Here is a 21,288-nt window from a genome sequence, read left to right on the forward strand (position 1 = left end):
ACCTGTGCTACTCCTGGACTATACACAGGATATCAGAGTTTCTTACATTTTATTCAAAAACTTTTGAACTAGGTCACATGCTGCTATAAACACAAAATACAACAAACTAGCCACGTAATTCATATACATTCATAGTTAGGTATTCATACAATAATATGCATATTTTTAATCTTTAAAAAAATTAACAACATTATGTAGGAATGTGGTTTGGTGCGCCTTGGCGCTCACCAAAGATCTGACAATAGAGGAGATTGTAGAGCTTGTTGGCATTTTTCTGCCATTCAAATGGATGTTAGGACTTTAAAACTGTTCATAGGACAATGGTTCAGGTCATTGTTAGAAGAATATGTTAACTGTGTTTAAAGGAAGACCCAAATGTATACCTTCTTCATATTCAAAATATTAGAATTTTCTGTCCATTATTTCTTGGGTCAGGCATTATAGGGTTACAGGTCAAATATTATCCTCCATTTCAACCAGTTTAAATAAGTCTCAGAGCTCCTCAAAACATGTGTGTGAAGTTTCTTGTTCTAAATCCACTCTGATCCTGTATTTGATCATGTCTATAAACCCCTCTATTTCAGCCCTGCTCAGAACAGGCTGTTTCTGTGTCTGTACCTTTAAATATGTAAATGAGCTGACAACACCCCCGTGAAAAGGCTTGGGTGTCTCGGGCTTTCTCACTCCATGTCCTATTGTTTACAGTAAGAAGGCAGACTCAGAGGGCAGAACAAACACCTAGCTGTGGGAGTTTCAACCACCTGGGGGAGGGGTTACTGCCCTTTGTGATGTCATGAAGGGAAAATCTCCAAACGGCCTGTTTGAGCACACATTTTCTGAAAAGTGGAGCAGGCAAAAGACGGAGAGGACGGACTTTTCTCATCATTGGGGGGTTTGTAGACAAACTAGGGACACTAGGGACTAGTGTTAGAGAAACATGGTGAACAGTATTTTGCATAACGTGACCTTTAAGAGATGAGTGCTGCAGAACAAATCCTGCAGTCGAGCTAAAGACAAGCTAGGTGTTTTCCATCTTTTTTACTTCATGCAGGTGGCTTAATAGCATTTACAGTATATTTACAACAGTATAAGGATTAAGAGTGTTTTGAATCTTTGATAATCAGCTGCAATGTTTGAAGTCAAATAGTTTTTCATTAATGTGTTGAAATAAGCCGTTTTCACACATGCATACAGTCTTTGGTCGTGCACGGATGGCAGGGAATAAATGTCACCAGCCCCTTCTGCTCACTCAAGATGAATTCTCCTGGTATATCCTGCTGCGTTCTAGCATCAGCTTACTCGGACTTTTGGTGGAAAAAATAGTAGGAGGCTGGCAGGAGAAACTGAGTGAAAAATTCAGCTATTTGCGTTCACACATGCAGTTTACCCTGAACATTTCTGGAGTTTTTCAGAGGTTTTGGACAAGTGTGAACAAAGCTAAACAGATTATTAGCTGCTTGGTTAGCACATGTGTCAACGGGTCAGATTAGAGGGCATAGAAAAGCTAATTGGACACATGAAGGAGGTTTGGTTTTCATTGTTAGCTTATCTTCAAGTACATAAAGGGCTAACGCAGATATTTTCACATTCTGCAATAATGCTTCAGAAAGCGTCGACTTTTTATGCTAAAAAATCTAGAGGAGTGTATGTCGATGTGTCGGTGTTTGACACTTTGCAAAGCAGCCAATAAAAAAAGCAAAGAATCACGAGTCATGCCAGTGTGAGCACGTGTTTGCACACGCCCATTCCACTTTGCGTGTACACTGCCACATGTGTGTGCTGCACGAGTCTGTGTGTATTCAGTTTAAAGTCAAACATGCTAATGTTGGCCTGAGGTGGAGAAAGGCGTGTCTCCTCTCCGCTTCCCACTTAACTCTATTCAGAGGTGTAAATACTGGCTGTGTGCTCGCTGCACTCGCTGACGCACACTCGCCGTCCACATCTTCAAAGGAGAACGTATTAACAGACGATTCAGTCTAATTTGATGCTTATTTGCAGACTCAATGTTTATTAAGCAGCTGCGGAGGGAGATGGGATGGTCACATCAGGTTTACTCGCCATCATTCATGTCAATCAGCTGTTAGATGCTCACATTCCTGAAGGAGCATTTTATGCCATGACACCTACAAACCTTTTAATGTTCAAGATTTAATTTTACTCTTTTTTATTGCATATAGATTCTCGGATTTATAGCCGAAACAACCACTTTCTAATGTTGGCAGCTCAGCAGCTTCACTAAGATGTCGAGCAAAGCTCCTTCAACAGGATTCAGTGACGAGGAAGAAGTTTCCCTACTGTCCAAGTAAGCTGGTCTGGGGAATCCATCTGGTGCTGTGAGTCACAATAAACACTCCCCTCTCATTTAAATAAAAAAAAAACTGATGAAGTATGATCAACACTTTCTGTTTTTTTGAAACCATGCCAATTATTATTAATGTTTTAAGGTTTTGTTTGTTGGCCTTCATTAGATAGGACAGCTGAAGAGAGACAGGAAATGTTGGGAGGAGAGAGTAGGGGATGACATGCAGCAGAGGGACGAGGTCAGATTCAAACCCACTGCCAACTATAACCTCTGTGGGGTGCGCAGCATTACCGCTAGGCTATATGTCGCCTCAAAGCCATGCAGATTATGACTATTTTGTAATTTATTTAAATTATTTTTAAGAGTGGGAACTTGCAAATAATTAATATACATTAAAAAAAATAACATGACACAGTCCCTTCAGGATGTCAAAGGATTTTCTGTGATCGTCGTGGGGACCTTAAAAGTCAGATTTTGGAAGCCGCTTTTTGAAAAGTTTTTAATGCAAGTCGTGATGTTTTTTAAGAATATTTTGTGAGAGAAGGGCTCAGACGTGATGGGGCTCCTGGTGGATCTTGTTTTAGATTGAAGGTTACGACTTTAGTTTAACTGAAGAAAGAGTAACCTTTTACAGATTGAAAAGAGAGTGAAAACAGTGAGAGGGAATGGTAAAGAAAAGAGAAATGTTTGATCTACAAGGGGATACGATACGATACACTTTGTTGTCCTCTTGAGTAAATTTGTCTTGGACTCAAAGTGCTGCCAAACATTCAGCTGCTTCCTCTCATAAACAATAGCAAAAAACATTCACAATTATAATACTTTTGATTCGTCAACTGAGCTGTGTAGGATTTTTTTTTAAGTGACATGAGCCGTAGTGATGTCGTTCTTTTCCATCACTCTGGCTGCAGGGAGACGCTGCAGTGGCTAAGCTATACGGTGCGTTACCGTGCTCCTAAAGGGACAAAATAGCACACGTTACATTACATTTTTAAAAATTGATATATTATTGTCTGACCTTAGTCTAATGGTGATCAACGCATCCACGCTGACAGCCCTTATAATTAAGTGTTATAATCTGATCCTCCTGTATCACTCCCGCAGTAGTCAGAAGCAGAAATTCTGTCTTTCAGAGATTTAAAAAAAAAAAACTGAACCCCTCTTGAACTTGAAACCTTCCAGTAGATTTTAGGATCATCTGGCTGAAACTGCACTGAGGTTGTTAAAAGTGTTGAGTAAATATACTGCATAAATAAAGGCTTTATGTGTGAGGTTACCTATAATTCACGGCACACAATGAGTCTCTAGTTATGGACATGTAAGGTCTGGGTCGTAAAGGATTGTGGGTGTATGACTATGGTGTTGGGCTGACTCACAGAATCAATAATGTAACACAGCAAAGGACTGTCGCATGCTAAGTCGACCATGAATGGTCCTTTTCTTCTCACAAAAAGTAAAGAATTGTGTTAATTTCCTTCTTTTATAAGAGTTATGCATATCCCAAATTGGTCCTTCTGTGTATGTGCATAGAGTCATCGCTTAAAGTGACTCCTTTCAGCTCATTAGCAGTCTCTGTGGGTGCAGACCTGACTTACAACTGAAAGCTTTAGTCCACCTGAAAGACCTCTCAGAGTGGACGAGGGAGGTCAGCACAGAGACGCCTGTGTTTGCGCTTTCCCCCTGCCTCAAATGATCCAAATATGAGCAGCCACACGCTGGAAACATGCTGGAATATTGCTGACACAGAAAGTGAGGCGGGATCAACTGAGACTGGACTGAGGCTTTTTCTTTCTTCAGGGTGACAAACATTTCAAGCTCAGAAAAAGTGCTGAGGCGTCAGTTTCGTTTGAGGGGATGATGCTCCTCTGTTCACACAGGCCAACACACATTCATTTGACTTTGACAGCTCCTTTGACACCCACACTGAAAATGTATTCTCCTTGTCTGAGTGGGCTGCATCTGACACCAGAAATATCCAAATCTGTTCTTCCTGACTTTAATATTGCTTTCACACTTTCAGAAAACTCCTGATATTTGCCGGAGGAGCTGTATGTGTGAACGCAAACAGCCAAATAATTTACTCTGACTTCACCTGTAGTTTCTCCTGACAGACCCCTCACTCTGACTTTTTACACAGAAAGTCAGAGTGAGCTGATGAGAGAACGCAGCAGGATATTCGCTGGAGAATTCACCTCGAGCCAATAGGAGGGGGAGTGACATTTATAAACTGTGACTGGCTGTGGACTGTGACCATGGCTCTTTCTGTAAACATAAATGTAACATGATTTCAGCATAAGCTTTGAACAAACATGGATTTGTATCATCACCGCGGTACATTGTGTCTGCTTCATCACTTTACAATAAAAGAGAATGTCTCCAAAAGTTATTTCATTTTGGACATTTGTTTTGTTTTGACCGTGACCTCTGCACATGACTAAAAGTCTGACTTGCACATTTGGACATTAGAAAGTCATTATAATAAACCTTTCACACATTAAGAGTCTGCAGCAGCGCCGTAAAGATGCTGTCACTTTGCATCACAACAGCGTACCATTAGTGTTACAGTGAGCAGTTCACGTTGTGTTACAGTAATGCAGGAGCCTGAGAGTTGTTAAAACTCTAAGAATCTGCTATATTTCAGACAGTCATATGTATCACTCGCTGTGAATCTTTGTCATTAAAAATGTGAGGAAAAGGCTTTTTCTGCAGCTGTTAATCGCCTTGTCTTACACCTGCCGAAAACATCAGGGGTTTCAGGAACAGACATAACTGTAAAGACAAAAAAATTAACTTTTATGCTGACGCAGTGGTTTGATTTTTTAGGTCATATAGAGGCATCAGTATTAATGTAAGACTGTTTTGTAATCATCTAATAAGTCCTAAATACAGATCTGTTAGCACGAGCTACCTGCACCGCTGTGTTTGTGTGGAATTCCTACTTTTGTGGTATACAACTTAATTTTAGAGTCGACCTTGGCAGCACTCCAAGCCAGAGGGGGGAACCGACTTAAAGACATGTATTTATACATACAGGTTTAAAATCTATCGGTATGAAACAGGTCATACATACTCAGTAATGTATACAGGCGGTACCTGGTCGAGCATGGACACAGAGAAATTGTACACAACCACTTAATTTGCAAATGCAAATATTCCATATTAGAAAATCTAACGTTATTAATGTCAGCGGTTTCAGATATAAAACATGTCCGCAGCTTACAGACCTAAACTTGTCCTGTCTGATTTTGTAAGTTCTGAAGGCTGTAAATCAGAGAGAGAGACGAGGAGGGGCTTAAAGACGGACAGAGACCAAATTAATGGATTAAAAAAAAGAGAAAGAAACTTAACTGAACAACAGAAACTTTCAGATGTTCAAACTCAAGTAGCATCCTTGGGTCCAGTGACCGAAAATCATGACACCTCACATTACTCCTCCCTGTATTTTAAAACTTTCCTGAAATAGTCGCTCAGTTTAGCGTTTTGTGGTGTGAAGTGTGCGTGAGGAGTTTCTTTCTTTGTGTTACGGCCTCCTCAACCAAAATAAGGAACGTAAGGCTGAAAAAAAAAAACACATGGAGACAGAAAAAATATGGACGCTTTATTCAAGCTTTTTATTCAAAATATAAATATCCCCCTCACCCCAAAGTAATCAAAGACAAATGATGGCACAAAAGGGAGTGGAGACCCCGGTCAAAAAGAACAAAGTATGGGAAGGCGCCGAGCCAACCTCGCAATAGGCCGTCCCCCTAAAACGACCTAAGAAAGAAACTAACCGACAGAACAAGAAAACCGAATCGAGTATCTCCAGCCAGAAGTAAAATAACAAAACCCAGAAACCCCAAAAATGTCAAAACAGAAACAACAGGGAACAAAATCACTAGATATTTAACAAAATCATTGAGTCCCACCTTGTCTTACTACAGGAACCTATAATTCCCAGTTCTACTGATTTCTTCTGGTTTCTTCATTTAATTTGATACAGTAACAATAAGTTTGATATCATGCTGAAAGTCAACTCAACTCAACTTTATTTATATAGCACTTTAAACACAACATAGTTGATCCAAAGTGCTGAACATTGCAGAAACAAAGCAGTAGAAAGTAACAGACAAGAACAACAACAATAAAAAAAGAAAAGAACAAGTGACAGTGAGTTAATTCCAGTGTAACACAAGAATAACAGAGCTATGGGTTTTTGTGCTTGATGGGTTACTGAACATTAAAGGCAATTGAGTAAAAATATGTCTTAAGGCGAGTTTTAAAAACACCAATAGTGTGAGAGAGACGGATGTCTAGGGGCAAAGAGTTCCACAGTTTTGGTCCTGCAATAGAAAAAGCATGATCCCCATTGCACCTTGTCCTGGATGTAGGCAGTGACAGAAGGTTTTGTGCTGATGACCTAAGACCTCTCAACAACCTGGCATCACTGAACTCCAAATTAAGAGTTAGGAATGTTTAGCTGAGAATAAAACATCATGTATTTCTGCAGTGTGTCCTGCAGCTTCTCTCCTTGGCCAGCAGAGGGCATCAACTATTCTGTACCAGAGCCGTTACAGTAAAATGAGATACTGACTTACATTTTAATATAACGCTGCTGATGACAAAATGCAATTGTAAAACCTACTTTGCTCTATCTTGCTATGTCGTTTCTTTTTCTTGCCGTCTTTAAGTGTGTGTGCGTGTGTGTGCGTGTGTGTGTGTGTGTGTGTGTGTGTGTGTGTGTGTGTGTGTGTGTGTGTGTGTGTGTGTGTGTGTGTGTGTGTTTGTTTCCCTCTCATAAGGCCTTCTTTCAACTAGTCCTGGCTGGGCATCTCCTCCTGCTATCCATTAAGGAAAGGCAGCAGTGTGTGTGTGTGTGTGTGTGTGTGTGTGTGTGTGTGTGTGTGTGTGTGTGTGTGTGTGTGTGTGTGTGTTTAAACAGCCTCTTGCAGTCAATCAAGTGGGAGGGCTGCATTTTTCTCTTTACAGCCTCTTCATAGAGGTGAATGGCTTCTTTATGGATGTCGGGGCTCGCTCACTTTATATAAAACTAAGTCCGAGTAGGAGACACACTGACAGCTCTTGTTAAACACATATGTACAAAATATCTCCTCCTCTTGTCTTCAAGGCACTGTTGATGTATTATTTAGTTTTAGAAGATTATTCTGTGACTTATTTTGGAAATCAGGGCACTGTAGTGACACTCTCAAAGATCATTTAAAAGTAAAGCATGTGACACAGATGCAAAGGGTAACACACTGACTGCAGAGAGAATACAAACCAGCGTGACACACATTGGTTTGTATAACGTATGTTGAGAGTAAAGCCTGGTTGGTGTGTCTGCGTAGTAGTGTTGTAGTCAAGACCACAACTGAGACTAAGACATGACCAAGACCAGAGTGCACTGAGACCCAGTCAAGACCAAGACCAAGACCAAGACCAAGACATTTAGGGATCGAGACCAAGACCAAGACCAAGATCAAGACCAAGACCAGAGTGCACTGAGACCCAGTCAAGACCAAGACCAAAACCAAGACCAAGACCAAGACCAAGACCAAGACATTTAGGGATCGAGACTAAGACCAAGACCATAAATATCACAGAAAAACCCTCATCTTGCGTTTAGGGGGTGTGTCACTCACTTAGATCGTAACACGGGGAAGGTTGCGGACATAACTGGAGGATAAAAATCAAATTATGAATGAATTGAAGTTATTTGTTATTTTAGAAAGAGGTGTTTTCCTTCTAATCACAGTGATGAAGTGGAAAAATAGCCAATCAGAGGTGGTCTTGATCGATCTTGATTTAAAATCCAGAGTCCACCCCGTCCGAGACCGAGACAAGACCGAGTAAAAATGCTTTCGATTCCGAGACGAGACCATCAAAAAGTGGTCTCAAGACCGATTTGAAGTTCTACAACACTACTGTGTATAGCTCTGCAATACTCTGCCTAAATATCCTAGTTGGCATTATTCCAACTTCTATGCGTGTTATATTTCTTGTTTTTCTGTTCTGCCATTTTCTCTGCTTGTTTATAGGAAACCATGGCAACTGAAAGCGAGCGTATTAAATTGATGTCAGAGCTGATGAATATTGAGCTGTAGCTTTCAGCGTTTGTCCTTCTGAAGAATTTCGGAAAAAAGGCTGAAATGTTGTAAATGCAGTTAACGGTAAACCCAGCGGTCCAATCACAGTGCTTGAGGTTGCGTCATTTCAACATTTAGTTATGCATGTCAGGCTACATGCATAGGATTTTCCGTAGATACAGGTCTAAGCGAACTTATGGCGTGGATCCGAAACAGAAGAATAAATCCGGTTTAACTCAATAACAGTTTTTAAATATGGACAACGCCTGTCTTTCTCCTTCCCTTGTACAAAAGCGAAGCCAAAATACATATTGACATTTTGCTGGTGACGTATTTTAGAGCCAAGACGTGCGCAGAAAGGAGCTGGCAGGCGGAGCAGCAGAATAACTTACGGACAAAACGTCAAAGATCCCTCAGGCAGGGCGCTGGTGGCCCAGTGGTTAGAACGTGCGCCCAATGTATGGAGGCTGTAGTCCTCCAAGCGGGCGGCCCAGGTTCAAATCTGACCCGTGTTTCCTTTCCCGCCTGTCATTCCCTACTCTCTTTCTCCCTGATTTCCAACTCTGTCCTATCTCTCCAATAAAGGCACCAAACACCCAAACATAAATTTAAAAAAAATAAAAAAGATCCCTCAGGCCGGTAAGTCCACAGCAGGTCAGATTCTTGTGTCTGTTTGATGTCGCTTTTGTTAACAGAGCGGCCAATAGTGATGTTACATTTACTTTAAGGAGAAGTAGGTGCACATGTGTATGTGTTGTATTATTACAAAGTCACTTTGCCATCTACTGTCCTGGCATGTATACTAGAGTGTTTTAGTCTTTTTTTGTGGATCTGTGTGCACGGCGTTGTCGTCTGTTCTGACTGAACTTTTTTTAAAACGGAAAGCGACGCAGTTTCAGTGGATCATTCTGGTGTAAACGTGGCCTTGACGTATGCCCTCTTCAGTAATGTATCCTTCATCGCTCCTCATATCTTTGTATGTCACACTGCGGTTTAGTGACCTACCTTTTAGAAATGTTTTATGGTGTCACCTGGCTGCAAAACGAATTTCCCCTTGAGTGACGACAAAGCTGAAGTTAAAGGTGGAGAATCTGAAGTTCGGGACGGGATGAAAGAACCAGAAACATGGAGAGCCTCTTCTTGAACCCGTTTACCTTATTATCTGTCATTAGAGACTCCACTCGCCTCGCATGGAAACTACATGAAGGAAACGTTCCTGTTGTTGTTTTAACCATATATTTGGGTTAGGAGCTAAATTGGTCACAGCGCATATATTTTAACAAGCTCTCTCTGTGGGTGTCTGTGTTAATTTGACTGCTGACAATCTTATAAGTCTAATGTTACAGCTTTAAACGGACCTTTTCACCTCTGTTTCCTCTCTGTTTCTGTCTCCTTACAAACTGAATATGACTTAACACAGACAAAGACGTGTTTGTCTGCAGGCTTTAAAAGTCCAAGACATGCATCGATGAAAGTGAACTCATTGAATCAGTGAAGACAGGCTGCTACAGATACATTTTTGTAAACGTATTACATAATTTAAGGGTTTAAAAAAAGGGGATTTTTGGATGCTAGATAGGTGGTGAGAGAGCGAGGATGAGGAGAAGGAGGGAGCGGTGGTCACTGTTTTTTTTAGTGAACACTGCTTCCTTATGCAGCAACACAGACTGACTTCTCACGTCCTGCTGCTGCATGAGGGGGGGCCACGGAGCCGCTCCACTTTTTCTTGACAGGTTGCCAGACTCGCATCAGCCTCACCGGGCTGTGTGGCAGCGTCCGGAGCCACGCCGATGATGGGAACGGCTCGACGGGAAGCAAAGGGAATGCTGGGATCATGGACATCTATGTGAGGCTTGTTTCATAGCTCATCTGACTGTGTGTGGCTCCTGTGTGAGGCAGCAGTGTGTGATGAATGACTAATGAAATCAAAAGTCTGAGAGCGTCCCTCTAATGTAATTCATCGTTTATGTGAGACAGCTTCTTCTACGGAAGCCTTTGGTGGACAAATCCATACATTTTATGTACACTAATTTCCTTTGATAATGAGTAATTTCTTCTTTTTTGGGGGGCTAATCAGTCCCTCCATGCTAAGTGCTAAAGCTAGCTCTTTAACTCAGTGTGATGCCAAATGGAGCAGCAAGAAATTCAGCCAGTCTCACAGATGACTGGAGTAGATCCTGAAGTATGTACTAATTCATAAACAGACTTTGAATCAATGAATCCAGAATCATTTTGAATCTGAAATCTATTCTGAATAAGGATTCTGAGGCTGTTTCTGTGTCTGTAGCTTTAAATATGTAAATGAGCTGTGTCTGACCACGCCCCCTCTCTGGAAGTGCTTGGGTGTACTCGGGCTTTCTCTCTCCATGTCCTATTGTTTATGGTGAGAAGGCAGACTTAGAGGGCAGAACAAACACCTAGCTGTGGGAGTGTCACCCACCTGGGGGAGGGGTTACTGCCCTTTGTGATGTCATGAAGGGAAAATCTCCAAACGGCTTGTTTGAGCACACATTTTCTGAAAAGTGGAGCAGGTAAAAGACAGAGATGATGGACTTCTCTCATCATTGGGGGGTTTGTAGACAGACTAGGGACACATATTAGTGTTAGAAAAACATGGTGAAGTGTATTTTGCATAATATGTGACCTTTAAAACATTTAACATTAAAGTGGGCCTACAGTAATGGAGTCCAAATAAATACTCCTTCTACTTGAAGGCCATAGTTTGTAAAGCAAAAAACCTTGTGGAAACACTACATGTATTCATTGTTAAAAAATATATATCTTGAAGCCGACCTACAGTACCTTCACTGCCCACCAGAGGGCCAGAGCCCACACTCAGAGAATCACTGATTTAGACAGTTTGGCCCCAAAGCTGTTACTCAAACATACTGTGGGGACTTTTGAAGTAGTCATGATGAGACTGATTTAGAGTAACACTGATGCCTCTTTTTACAGACACAAGAAACCAAAATCAACAGCCAGAAGATTCATAAGATTCATTATTTTTCGATTTCTCTCAGCACTGCCACCAGGTCAGATAAAATGATATTCAGCTTGCAGACCAAAAGTGATTTTTTTCCCGTCCTCTGACTTTGCTTCTTGCTCTGTTTGTTTGTTTTATCTTTTGACTTGTTTGTCAAAGTCAGTTGTGGATTATCACTGCAGAAGTACTATATTTAAGAGCTCTAAGGATGTGTCGCCTCCTAGTGGACTATAAGAGAAGCACACGGGAGAGCAGCAGTTCTTAGTGCCACACAGAAACCCTCTTTGGATTTTTTAAGTTTGTGCATCCTTGTTTTCATTCCTCTCCTCGTCTCCTTATTTTTGCGGTCGCTCCTACCTGAGATATGAGCGGAGGAGGTGAGGAAGCGTCGGATGACGGAGCAGTTCAGGACTCAAACGTTCATCAAAATGATGCCAGGACGTCAGAGCGGCCTTTTAAAGCAACAGATTCAAGCTAACATCACTTCGTTAACCATCCATTGTTTTGTTAAAGTATTTGAAAAACTGGTTTTATACTGTATGTGCAAAGAATTATCATTTTATTTACATGTTTTGTTTTGATTTGTTCTTGTTTTGAAATATTTTTTGGGCCGTGGTTGTCTTTATTGGACAGGACAGCTGAGGAGAGTTTCTTCTCAAGTTGCAGTCGGATTGTGAACAAACACAAAACAACAGAAGGACATACTGGCTTGAAGTCATTTAATCACAGACCGCTGGCTGCACTCCATCACTCTCAGAGGTTATAGGTTATTAGGCTAGAAATGATTTGATATCCATATCCACATCCTCAAATGTGCATCCTCAACATGTAATCATCACACAGACCTTTGAAGTAAACTACTCCAGAGTCTGTAAGGCTACACAGATAAAGAAAGAAGGCTTCAATAGACATGTTCTAAGATTTATTGTGTATACATTTTCTTTGATTTTATTATGAAGGGATGAAACACGTGAATCTGGTTTCAGGGACCAACTGGATCCATGTTGCCAGGTTTGATTTGATCACCTGTCGGGAAAAAAAAAACATCCAAATCTATGAATAGAATGTTTTCGTATTTTACACTTGTTGTTGTTATTATGTATAATCCATTTCAATTTAATCAATTCAATGTCTGTATATATGAAGCACACATGTTATTATCCTGTGACATAAAGACATTTTCAGGTGTGCAGTGCTTTAATTAAAGGAAGAATGTGTGACTTTTTGATCCAGTAGATGTCGCCCTGGAGCATCAGCATGAAACCAAAACAAACTGTTGTTAGGTGACACCTCCTCCGTACTGTTCTCCTCCAGCGACACACCTCCAACCCCTCTCCACTCGCACTACAACTTACCAAAATTGGAAGGATCAATCCCTTTTATTGTATTTTAATTTACCGACCTCCTGGTCAAGCAGGACAGTTTTTAACTGAGTTCACTGACTTTTTAACATCTTGTATTAAACTGGACAGAATACTTTTAGCTGGGGATTTTAACCTGCATATTGATGATGTTTCCAATTCTGCAGCCACTGAATTTCTCAATATTACAGATTCTTTTAACCTCAAGCAACATGTTGTAGGCCCCACGCACATAAAAGGCCACACCTTGGACCTGGTTTTTTCTCTAGGGATAGATGTCAACCATGTCCGATGTGAAGACCTACTGATCAGTGACCATAGAAGTATTTTCTTTGATCTTTGTGTAACCATTGATCCTCCCAGTGTTGTAAGAACCTTCCACTCCCGCATCATTACAACAGATACAGCCGATCAGTTCTTAGCACAATATGATTGGGATTGTCATTCACACCTAAACAATACTGACCTTTTACTACAATCTTTTAATCTTCATTGTGCCACGTTACTGGACACAGTGGCACCTTTAAAGACGAGGACTAAGGCCATTCCTAACATTTCCCCATGGATGACCAATGCTGTCCGCTGCCTGAGACAGCAATGTCGAAAGTCTGAACGACTATGGAAATCCACTGGACTAGAGGTACATCGCCTTTATCTCAAAGATTTGCGGCATTCTTTTAATGAAGCAGTACAGGAAGCCAGAACTGCTTACTTTGGCACTTTAATCTCTTCCTCTAGAAGAAATCCAAAAGTTTTATTTGACACAATCAACAATATTGTCTCACCATCTCCATCCACCTTACCATGCTGTTCAACTAATGACTGCAATAAGTTCCTCTACTTCTTTGTTGATAAGGTATTGGCTGTAAGGTCCAATATGCAGCCGAACTCTCACCCACCTAGAGACAGCTCCTCTGCTACCCCTACTGTCTTGGACTCCTTCCACCTTGTTAGCTTTGAGGATCTTATGGATTTGACACTGAAAACAAAGCTGACTAATAGCTCCTTGGATGTCTTACCACCTTCACTGTTTTTAAAACTTTTACCTACTATTGGTCCTGCTGTTTTATCCATTGTAAATTCCTCATTGCTTACAGGATGTTTCCCTACTTATTTTAAACATGCAACGATTCAGCCCATCTTAAAGAAACCAAATTTAGACCCAGCGCTGCCTATGAACTATAGGCCAATTTCAAAGTTGCCATTTATGTCCAAAATATTGGAAAAAGTTGTGGCCAATCAACTCACTGCTGTGTTGGAGGAACATAACATCTATGACACATTCCAGTCAGGGTTCCGGAAAGGGCACTCCACTGAAACCGCTCTATTAGGGGTCTCCAACGATATTTTAATGTCTGCTGATGGAGGTGATTGTTCAGTGTTGGTTCTTCTTGACCTCAGCTCCGCCTTTGATACGGCTGACCACCCTAACCTCATACTGGCCCTCACTTGTCAATCTGGTGTAGAAATCAGCATACGACAGGGTCCATGTGAGACCTATGAAACGTGCGTATCTGGCTGATCACAGCGTATGCAAGACCGGGTGATCTACGTTTTATTGTGCCAATTACTGTTCCTGGTTATAGCATTATTTTATAATGTCATCCATGACGTACTAATTTTTTATTTTTTCTTCTTTCATTGTATGGATGCTGTTGTTGTTTTTTGTTGATGTAAAGCACTTTGTGTCCTTTGTCTGCGAAAAGCGCTATATAAATAAACTTTGTTATTATCATTCCTACAAAGGTTTTAGCACAAGCGGCAGACAAAAATGTCCTTTGCTCGAGCTGCATAGTTGAGCTAGCATGCTAATGTTAGCACTCTTTAGTTAGCTCGTAGCTTCATGTTGCATGTAAATTGACACAGAATGACTGTGATCTAAAAACACTTAAGTGGCATTCAAATAATCAGTGAGTATGTTCTTCTTCTTCTCTCTAGTCCTTGACTAAAACAGCTTTTATACACAAGGGGAGGAGCCGGCCGTCCTGTCCATGTTAACACATCTCTAACAACAACACAGCCAGCGGGACTCGAGCTTCTCACTCATTGTAGACAGTTATGACTCAGAGACACATTTACACAGGATAGACTTGATGTCTGTTGTATTAATGGGTAAAATGTTGCACATTCTTCATTCTTCCACAAGTCTCTACACTAAACTCAAGGAGGGCAAGGCCAGGTGAGTTCATTTTAAGAGCACATTTCAGCAACAAGGCAGTTCAAAGAGCTTCACACAAAACATCAGAACATCATGACAAGGAGAAAAGAAGAGAGAGCACAGGACAATTATTAGAACACACCTTCTGAAACAACTTCTGAAACAGAAGCTTAAATATAATAAAACATGATGTAGTAACAGTGTCGCTAACTAAATAGTGCCAGGATCATTTGCACCAGAAGAGGGAGAATACTGAAAAAGATACTGCTTCAAATAAAAGATGTGTATTAGGATTTGAATCTTCATCAAAACATAATAAGTTGGGAACTCGCTCTGAGGTTGTTGTTGTTTCAGTAGGCGACAGGAAAGTAAAGGACATTAACGAGAAACAAAGCAGAAGAGGAGAGTCAGATACTTACTCACTGTTTAACATTTGTACAGCCTGTTCAGTCTGGTGATGTCGTTTTGGCTCATCTGGGTGGCCGTGCCGAATTCAACATTGGCGTTGGGGATGGGAGCCATCGTGGGCTTATTGTTCCCAGAGAAGGCGTACCTGGAAATATACACGATACAGATAACGATCATTTATTTTGTTGTCTTGGGAAGTAGAAAATGATTGGTTCACTATCAGCTGTGTCAAAAAAGGCTCAGGGAGTGTGGAAAATGTATTTGGACTTGTGGAAAGCACCACCCCCCTTTAAATATGCATACTTTCCCAAGGTTGATTCTGCTTCAAAGTTTGGCATTTTAAAATACAGTATAAGGGGATTGACTCACTTTGGATCCCAGCCCCAAGTGGTCATTTGAGGTACTGCAGCTTGTGACACTTCCTCAGTGGCTGCATTCGCTTGTTACAAATGTTTGTACTTCAAGCAATAGTCACAATAGTGTCGCTTTAAGGAGTTAATAAGGACTTATAACAGTTCATGTTGCAGCTCTTTATAGAGGGTTTTTTTCTTGTCTCTTAGTAAAACAGATTATCTAAAAAAGTGTTGACAGAAGCCGAAGAGGATTCCTGCTTGCTTTGATGAAATGAAACTAAGATTCCCCTCGTCTTTATCCGAATCATATTCATAAAGTCCCTTAAATCAAGATTCATACAAAAAATTATCGCACAAAGTTATTAAAAGAAAAACTTTTGAAAAATCAATTAAATATCGAAAAACAAGAGATGCTGGATGAAATGAAGTCTGGCCAACCTGTGGTACTGCATGACAGAGTTGTAGTCGTAGGGGGTGTTCTGGTTCAGAGTGTTGATCTTGTCGAAGGCGTACTCCCACCCTAAAGACAAAAAATAAATCACAACAAGGGTTAAAAGAAAAATAGAAACTGTCAACTGTCTTTTAGTTTGCCCGGTTAGATCTCTGGATATTGCATTGAGGGAAAATATGAAATGTGTAATTTAAATTGGATTTTTTGTGCCAGTTTTTATCATTTGTTAGCTGTGAAGCAGGAGGATTACTTTTGTGTTAAGATTGAATTTAAGCTATAAACCTGTTTCACAGATGCCATGATTTCTCAGCTCATCTTTGAGTTTTGGACTTTCTGTTTACAACAAGTTTACACGACATATATTAACAAATAAAAATGTCAAAAAGGCACGCACATCTGGGAGAGTTTAAGTACTGGGTGCTGGACAAAAAACATCCAAACATAAAAAAAGTGCTGAGTCCGCACACCAGAAGCTGCTGCAATTAAATTGAATTGAATGGAATATCCCATATATACAACCCCGAGGTCACCTGACATCATATCACATGACCTGTCAGGTGACCTCTGGGTTGTGTACATATATATATATATATATATATCTATGTGGAGGTGTGTCCATTAACTTGTTCATGTCTGATGAAGGTAGAGAGCCTGAAACGTTACATGTGATATTCCATTAAATTCAATTTAATTGGAGCAGCTTTTGGTGTGCGGACTCAGTACTTTTTCTTTTTTTATATATTTATGTTCATATAAACCTCCAGGTTGTATTTCAAAGATGAAGATATGATCAATTTAAAAAAGCAGATCTATCAGAAGTTTTTTTTAATCCTCAGTTGGGTCCACTGATGAGTTTATCCTTCTTCTAAATGTAACATTATAAGTGTCTCTTTGGTTTGTGTGTTAGAGGCTGAAATACAGACCGGACTGGATGTTCTCCCACAGGATCTTGATGTATTGGTCTCTGTCTGAGCGGCACTGTTCGTGGTTGAAGCCGAGCGCGTGGAGCAGCTCATGCTGCACAGTGCTGTGGTAGAGGCAGCCCTGACGGTCCAGAGACACCGTCTGAGAGTAACCACGGCGACCGACGTACGAATAACAACTGCAATCAAACAGTGAAATAAAACATGAGATGATAGAAGCAAAAGTGCACGGCTCAATAATTTGCTGAATAATTAAGAAGATAGTTATTTAATATGAAATAAAGTCTTCACTGACTCTGACGCAGCCGTCTCCCCCCGCCCCCTCCTCTCTAGAGTCGATGCTCATGCAGGTTGCCATGTGGTGGACACTGAAGCTTCAGTGTTTATCCAGCTCTGCATCAGTCTGTAAACCGTTCTGTGTTCTAACCTCTCTCCATTTTGAAAAAGCATCTCCAATATTGATCCTAGTTTGAGCACGTTTCTGCTCGTGGAGCTTATTAGAAACATGCAGAGGCTTTTTAGGTCGGGTACAATCACTTCTATCTGAACCAGTTCTCTTGCCCGCTTCCATCGCTGCAACACCTGTTGGTTTGACCTGATAACTGCTCTCATATCTGGCAAACTGAGGGGCGTCCAAAACGGCCATGTGGGGGGTGCCTTAAAACCGCCTACCTTCTCTGGTCCAAACAAATCCAGAGCATTCAGGACCAGAATCTAAAGTTAGAAGGAGGACATACTGGCTGCTGCATTGTTGTCAGAGAAGACAGCACTTCAACATAGCATGTTTCCTTAATGTCTGATCATATAGTGAGATCACTTTATCATCTCAGTCAGCAGATATCTTACATGTTGCTCAATTTTCTAAGAGCTGATATTAATTGATTTGTATTTTCTTGCATTGCACAATCACATGTTTGAGGTAATAAAAACATCACCCATTGTCGGACTGGATGTTCAGGTAATCCCTCTGGCTGCTGCGCTGGACGAAGCGAATGCACGAGACGTCATGGAAGGAGACAAGACCACGCTCGATGATGGAGCGCTCACGAGAAGCTGAGAAAAACACAAACACAAATGACTATGATCAGGGGTTCAACATGTTGACGAGCAGCACCTCTGGAGGCATCTTCATCTTTACTTGATTACGAGTTCAAATCTCCGTAGAAGCTTAAAGAATTTTACTCACAGAAATGTCCTGCGATGGTATAAGGCACATAGATTTTTCCATCGGCTGATTTTCCCCACATGCAGCCTTGGGAGGTGCAGGGATCAGCGTTTCTCTCGTTTTCATTGTCATAGGCGATGTCATCGATAACCAAGGGCTCGTCCTTTGTGCGCACTGCAGGAGGACGACAAACAGGATAGGTCAGTGACATCATCGCCGAAGTCCGGTTACTTTGACCTTTAAAAGTGTTTAACTGGAAAGGCTGTCTAAGGGACAACTAATGTGCATGGACTTTCGCGTCATGGACTGTGGCAGCCTTCATGGTCCCCCGTATGGGACACTTCATGTAAGACACCCAGGTCTAAGATTGGCCAGTGGCAGCTGGGATCGGCATCAGCAGTATAGAAAATGGATGGATATTTCTCCATCATTACCTTACTATGTTTTAAAGCCACCATAGCTTTTGCCACATTTGACAAATGACTTCAATGTATACTGAATTCATAGAATTATGAAATGATTCACACTATCAAAGTTAAAATGTAATAAACACATTTGTCTTACCTACATCTTTGTTGGCCCTCCACAGGAGCTCAGACACAGACAGATCCTAGATCAGGAAGGTCATGTCATTAATAAGAGGACAGGAAATGATAAATGGTCTTGAGCTTGTAGAGTGCTTTTCTAGTCTTCTGACTACTCAAAGTGCTTTTTCACCGCAGGTCACACCAATTCACACACTGATGGTAGAGGCTGATATGTAAAGTGACCATCAGAAGTAACTAACCCCATTCATACACATTCATACCCCGCCACCGAAGCAGCGGGAGCAATTCAGTGTCAAGTGTCTTGTCCAAGGACACATCGGACACGTGGCTGCAGGAACTGGGGATCGAACCCCCAACTTTCCGTTTGAGAGAAGACGGACTCTACTGAGCCACAGCAGCCCCATTTAAACAAACGGTCTGCAAATTCAGAAATGCAGAGGACGCATTTTTGAAAAATATATGTACAACAGTCCAAAATAAATGCAACCACTGAAACCCGCCCACACAGTTATTTGAAAAAAAAGAAGCATAAATAACAAACGTGCTGTTGTTGCAGGTTCAAACATAAAGACATAGATAGTAAAATAACTCTGAAACAGTAAAATAGATAATTTTTAAGGCACAATGTTGAGACTGAATTGTTGTTGTTACAGAAATAGCCATTTTAGTTAGATGACCAATTAAAATGTAAGTAACTTCAAATCAATCGTCTGCTCTTATGAACATATTTGTTGCTATAAATTCCGGATGCAAATCTTTTACAGTGTAGTTTGGATTTAGTTGCAGCAGATCTTTATTTTCTCTGTTATTAAACCGGAAATAATAACAGCAACAACAGAGGGCGCCGATAGCCTAGTCACTATAGGCTACCTTGCACTGACGCTATAGTCCTCATCACAGTGGCCATGGGTTTGAATCCGACCTCGACCCTTCGCTGCATGTCGGCCTCACTCTCTGATCCCAACGTTTCTGTCTCTCTTCAAAGAAGCCCGAAAAATATCTACCAAACAAAAAAAACAGCAACAACAGGAAGAAATCCAGAGACTAAACTGAGAGCTCTGATCTGACCCTCGTTTGACCTCTTTCTTCTTTTCTGTTATTTTAAAATGTGAAAGTTTCCTGACCGTATCTTCAGCCCAGGAGCATTCAGAGAGCAGCAGCAGGACAACGAGGACACCGAGCGAGCACTTGAAGAGAGCCATGTTTCCGTCCTGCAGGTGAACAGAGTGGACACCTGGGTCCTGCTGCAGATTCCATTTATAACCTTCACTACATCTGCTTTGCCCGGTGATAAGAGGCACATCGCCTTGAAAACATGCGGCTGATTCCCACATTAAGTCAGCAAAATAAAATCTGTTTATGGAAGCAAAATAAATATTGGAGCACCTTCATGTGACATCGTGGGAGTGAAGGTGGGGAGGACACCTGCTAAATGTTGAAGTCTGATCCATGACAGATAAAGTCGAATATTTATAGACTTGATTGTTTAAACTACAGATAACTGTTTCCTTAGAAAACAGCATGAGGGATTAAGCTAGACGTCATTTTTTATATAACAATGTACTGGCCATTCATACAAGGGGCTGACAAAATAAACGTTCTTCTCTTAGCAGAAAAAGTAAATTCATAAAGAAGCAACACAAGATGTGAAATCGATGTTTTTTTTCATTTTGTGAATTCATCTTTCGACTTTACATCTTCTTAAAGTACTTTGTCTCTGTGTTGTTATTTTGACTCAGCAAGTTTCCTGGCGGGTACCACAGCAGTGGCTCAAAATGTGCTTAAGTTAGCAATGACAGTAGGAAACCTCCCTAAGGGGGCCGCATTGTACAGCACTCACTCATATACCAGTAAATGACTGAAATCGTCTGCTCTTATGACCTGAAGAGTCATAAGAGCCACAACCTTAGAGCCACAGCGCTAATCATTCAAGTGATGATTCTCTCATCACTTGAATGGAATCATTTCCACTAAATTCCTAATGTTCTTCATACTTTTATTTAGAACTAATAATACTGATGTGAAGAATGGTGGTGAGTGCTGGTTGAAGGGGCCCCCTGTGAATCTTTGTCTTGGACCCCAACAGACTCAAGAATCGCCCCTGGTTTGAATCTGAACTTTGCTGCATGTCATCCCCCTACTCTCTCCTCCCAACATTTCCTGTCTCTCTTCAGTTGTCTCATCCAATGAAGTCAAAAAGGCCCAATAAATAAATTGTATAAAACAGGGGTGCAAACTCATCAGGGATGAAAAAGGTGACCCCCTAGGGGGGTCTGGGGGCATGCCCCCCCCCCGAGAAGTTTAAAAAAAATATCAGCTTTAAAATGTTAATTTACAGACCATTTTAGCATGCAGACCGACTAAAGAAGCAGTGCAAACAATAAGAAAAACACAATTGCTTGTCGATATCTATGTCCTGTATCTCCCAACCTTCAGTTCCTTTTTATAAATGGGATGAATTTGCAGAACAGGGCTTACCATGTTCTACTAAGGGCTGATGTGAAGTGCAGTCACTATGCAAGTAGCTCTCAGGGCGAGAGTCTGATAGAGCATCATCATACAGTCATCAAG

General features: G+C 41.1%; 1 protein-coding gene across 2 annotated transcripts; it reads right to left on the reverse strand.

Annotated features, from left to right (window-relative positions):
* Window positions 1-12,259: 12,259 nt before the first annotated feature.
* On the reverse strand, window positions 12,260-19,997 carry LOC132972951 (hatching enzyme 1.2-like). Of its 2 annotated transcripts, none has more exons than XM_061036112.1 (8): window positions 19,842-19,997; window positions 18,734-18,779; window positions 18,191-18,343; window positions 17,940-18,057; window positions 17,005-17,183; window positions 16,069-16,150; window positions 15,293-15,422; window positions 12,260-12,376 (listed from the first exon to the last, which is right to left on the reverse strand). In XM_061036112.1, the coding sequence occupies exons 1-7, from the start codon at window positions 19,917-19,919 to the stop codon at window positions 15,296-15,298; spliced, it is 783 nt and encodes a 260-aa protein (XP_060892095.1). In that variant the 5' UTR covers window positions 19,920-19,997; the 3' UTR covers window positions 12,260-12,376; window positions 15,293-15,295. The 2 variants fall into 2 exon arrangements, with proteins under 2 accessions (XP_060892095.1, XP_060892096.1); XM_061036113.1 differs by having other exon boundaries at window positions 15,289-15,422.
* Between the last annotated feature and the right edge of the window lie 1,291 nt (window positions 19,998-21,288).

This window comes from Labrus mixtus, chromosome 4, assembly GCF_963584025.1.
Source record: "Labrus mixtus chromosome 4, fLabMix1.1, whole genome shotgun sequence".
Classification (NCBI taxonomy): Eukaryota; Metazoa; Chordata; class Actinopteri; order Labriformes; family Labridae; genus Labrus; species Labrus mixtus.

Excerpts from the sequence above, each read along its gene's own strand:
- LOC132972951 (XM_061036112.1), bottom strand. The coding sequence starts at position 19,919 with ATGGCTCTCTTCAAGTGCTCGCTCGGTGTCCTCGTTGTCCTGCTGCTG. Across the intron at positions 18,058-18,190 it reads TACCATCGCAGGACATTTCT|CTTCTCGTGAGCGCTCCATC; the intron begins GTGAGTAAAATT and ends TGTTTTTCTCAG. Across the intron at positions 17,184-17,939 it reads AACATCCAGTCCGACAATGG|TTGTTATTCGTACGTCGGTC; the intron begins GTGATGTTTTTA and ends GTTTGATTGCAG.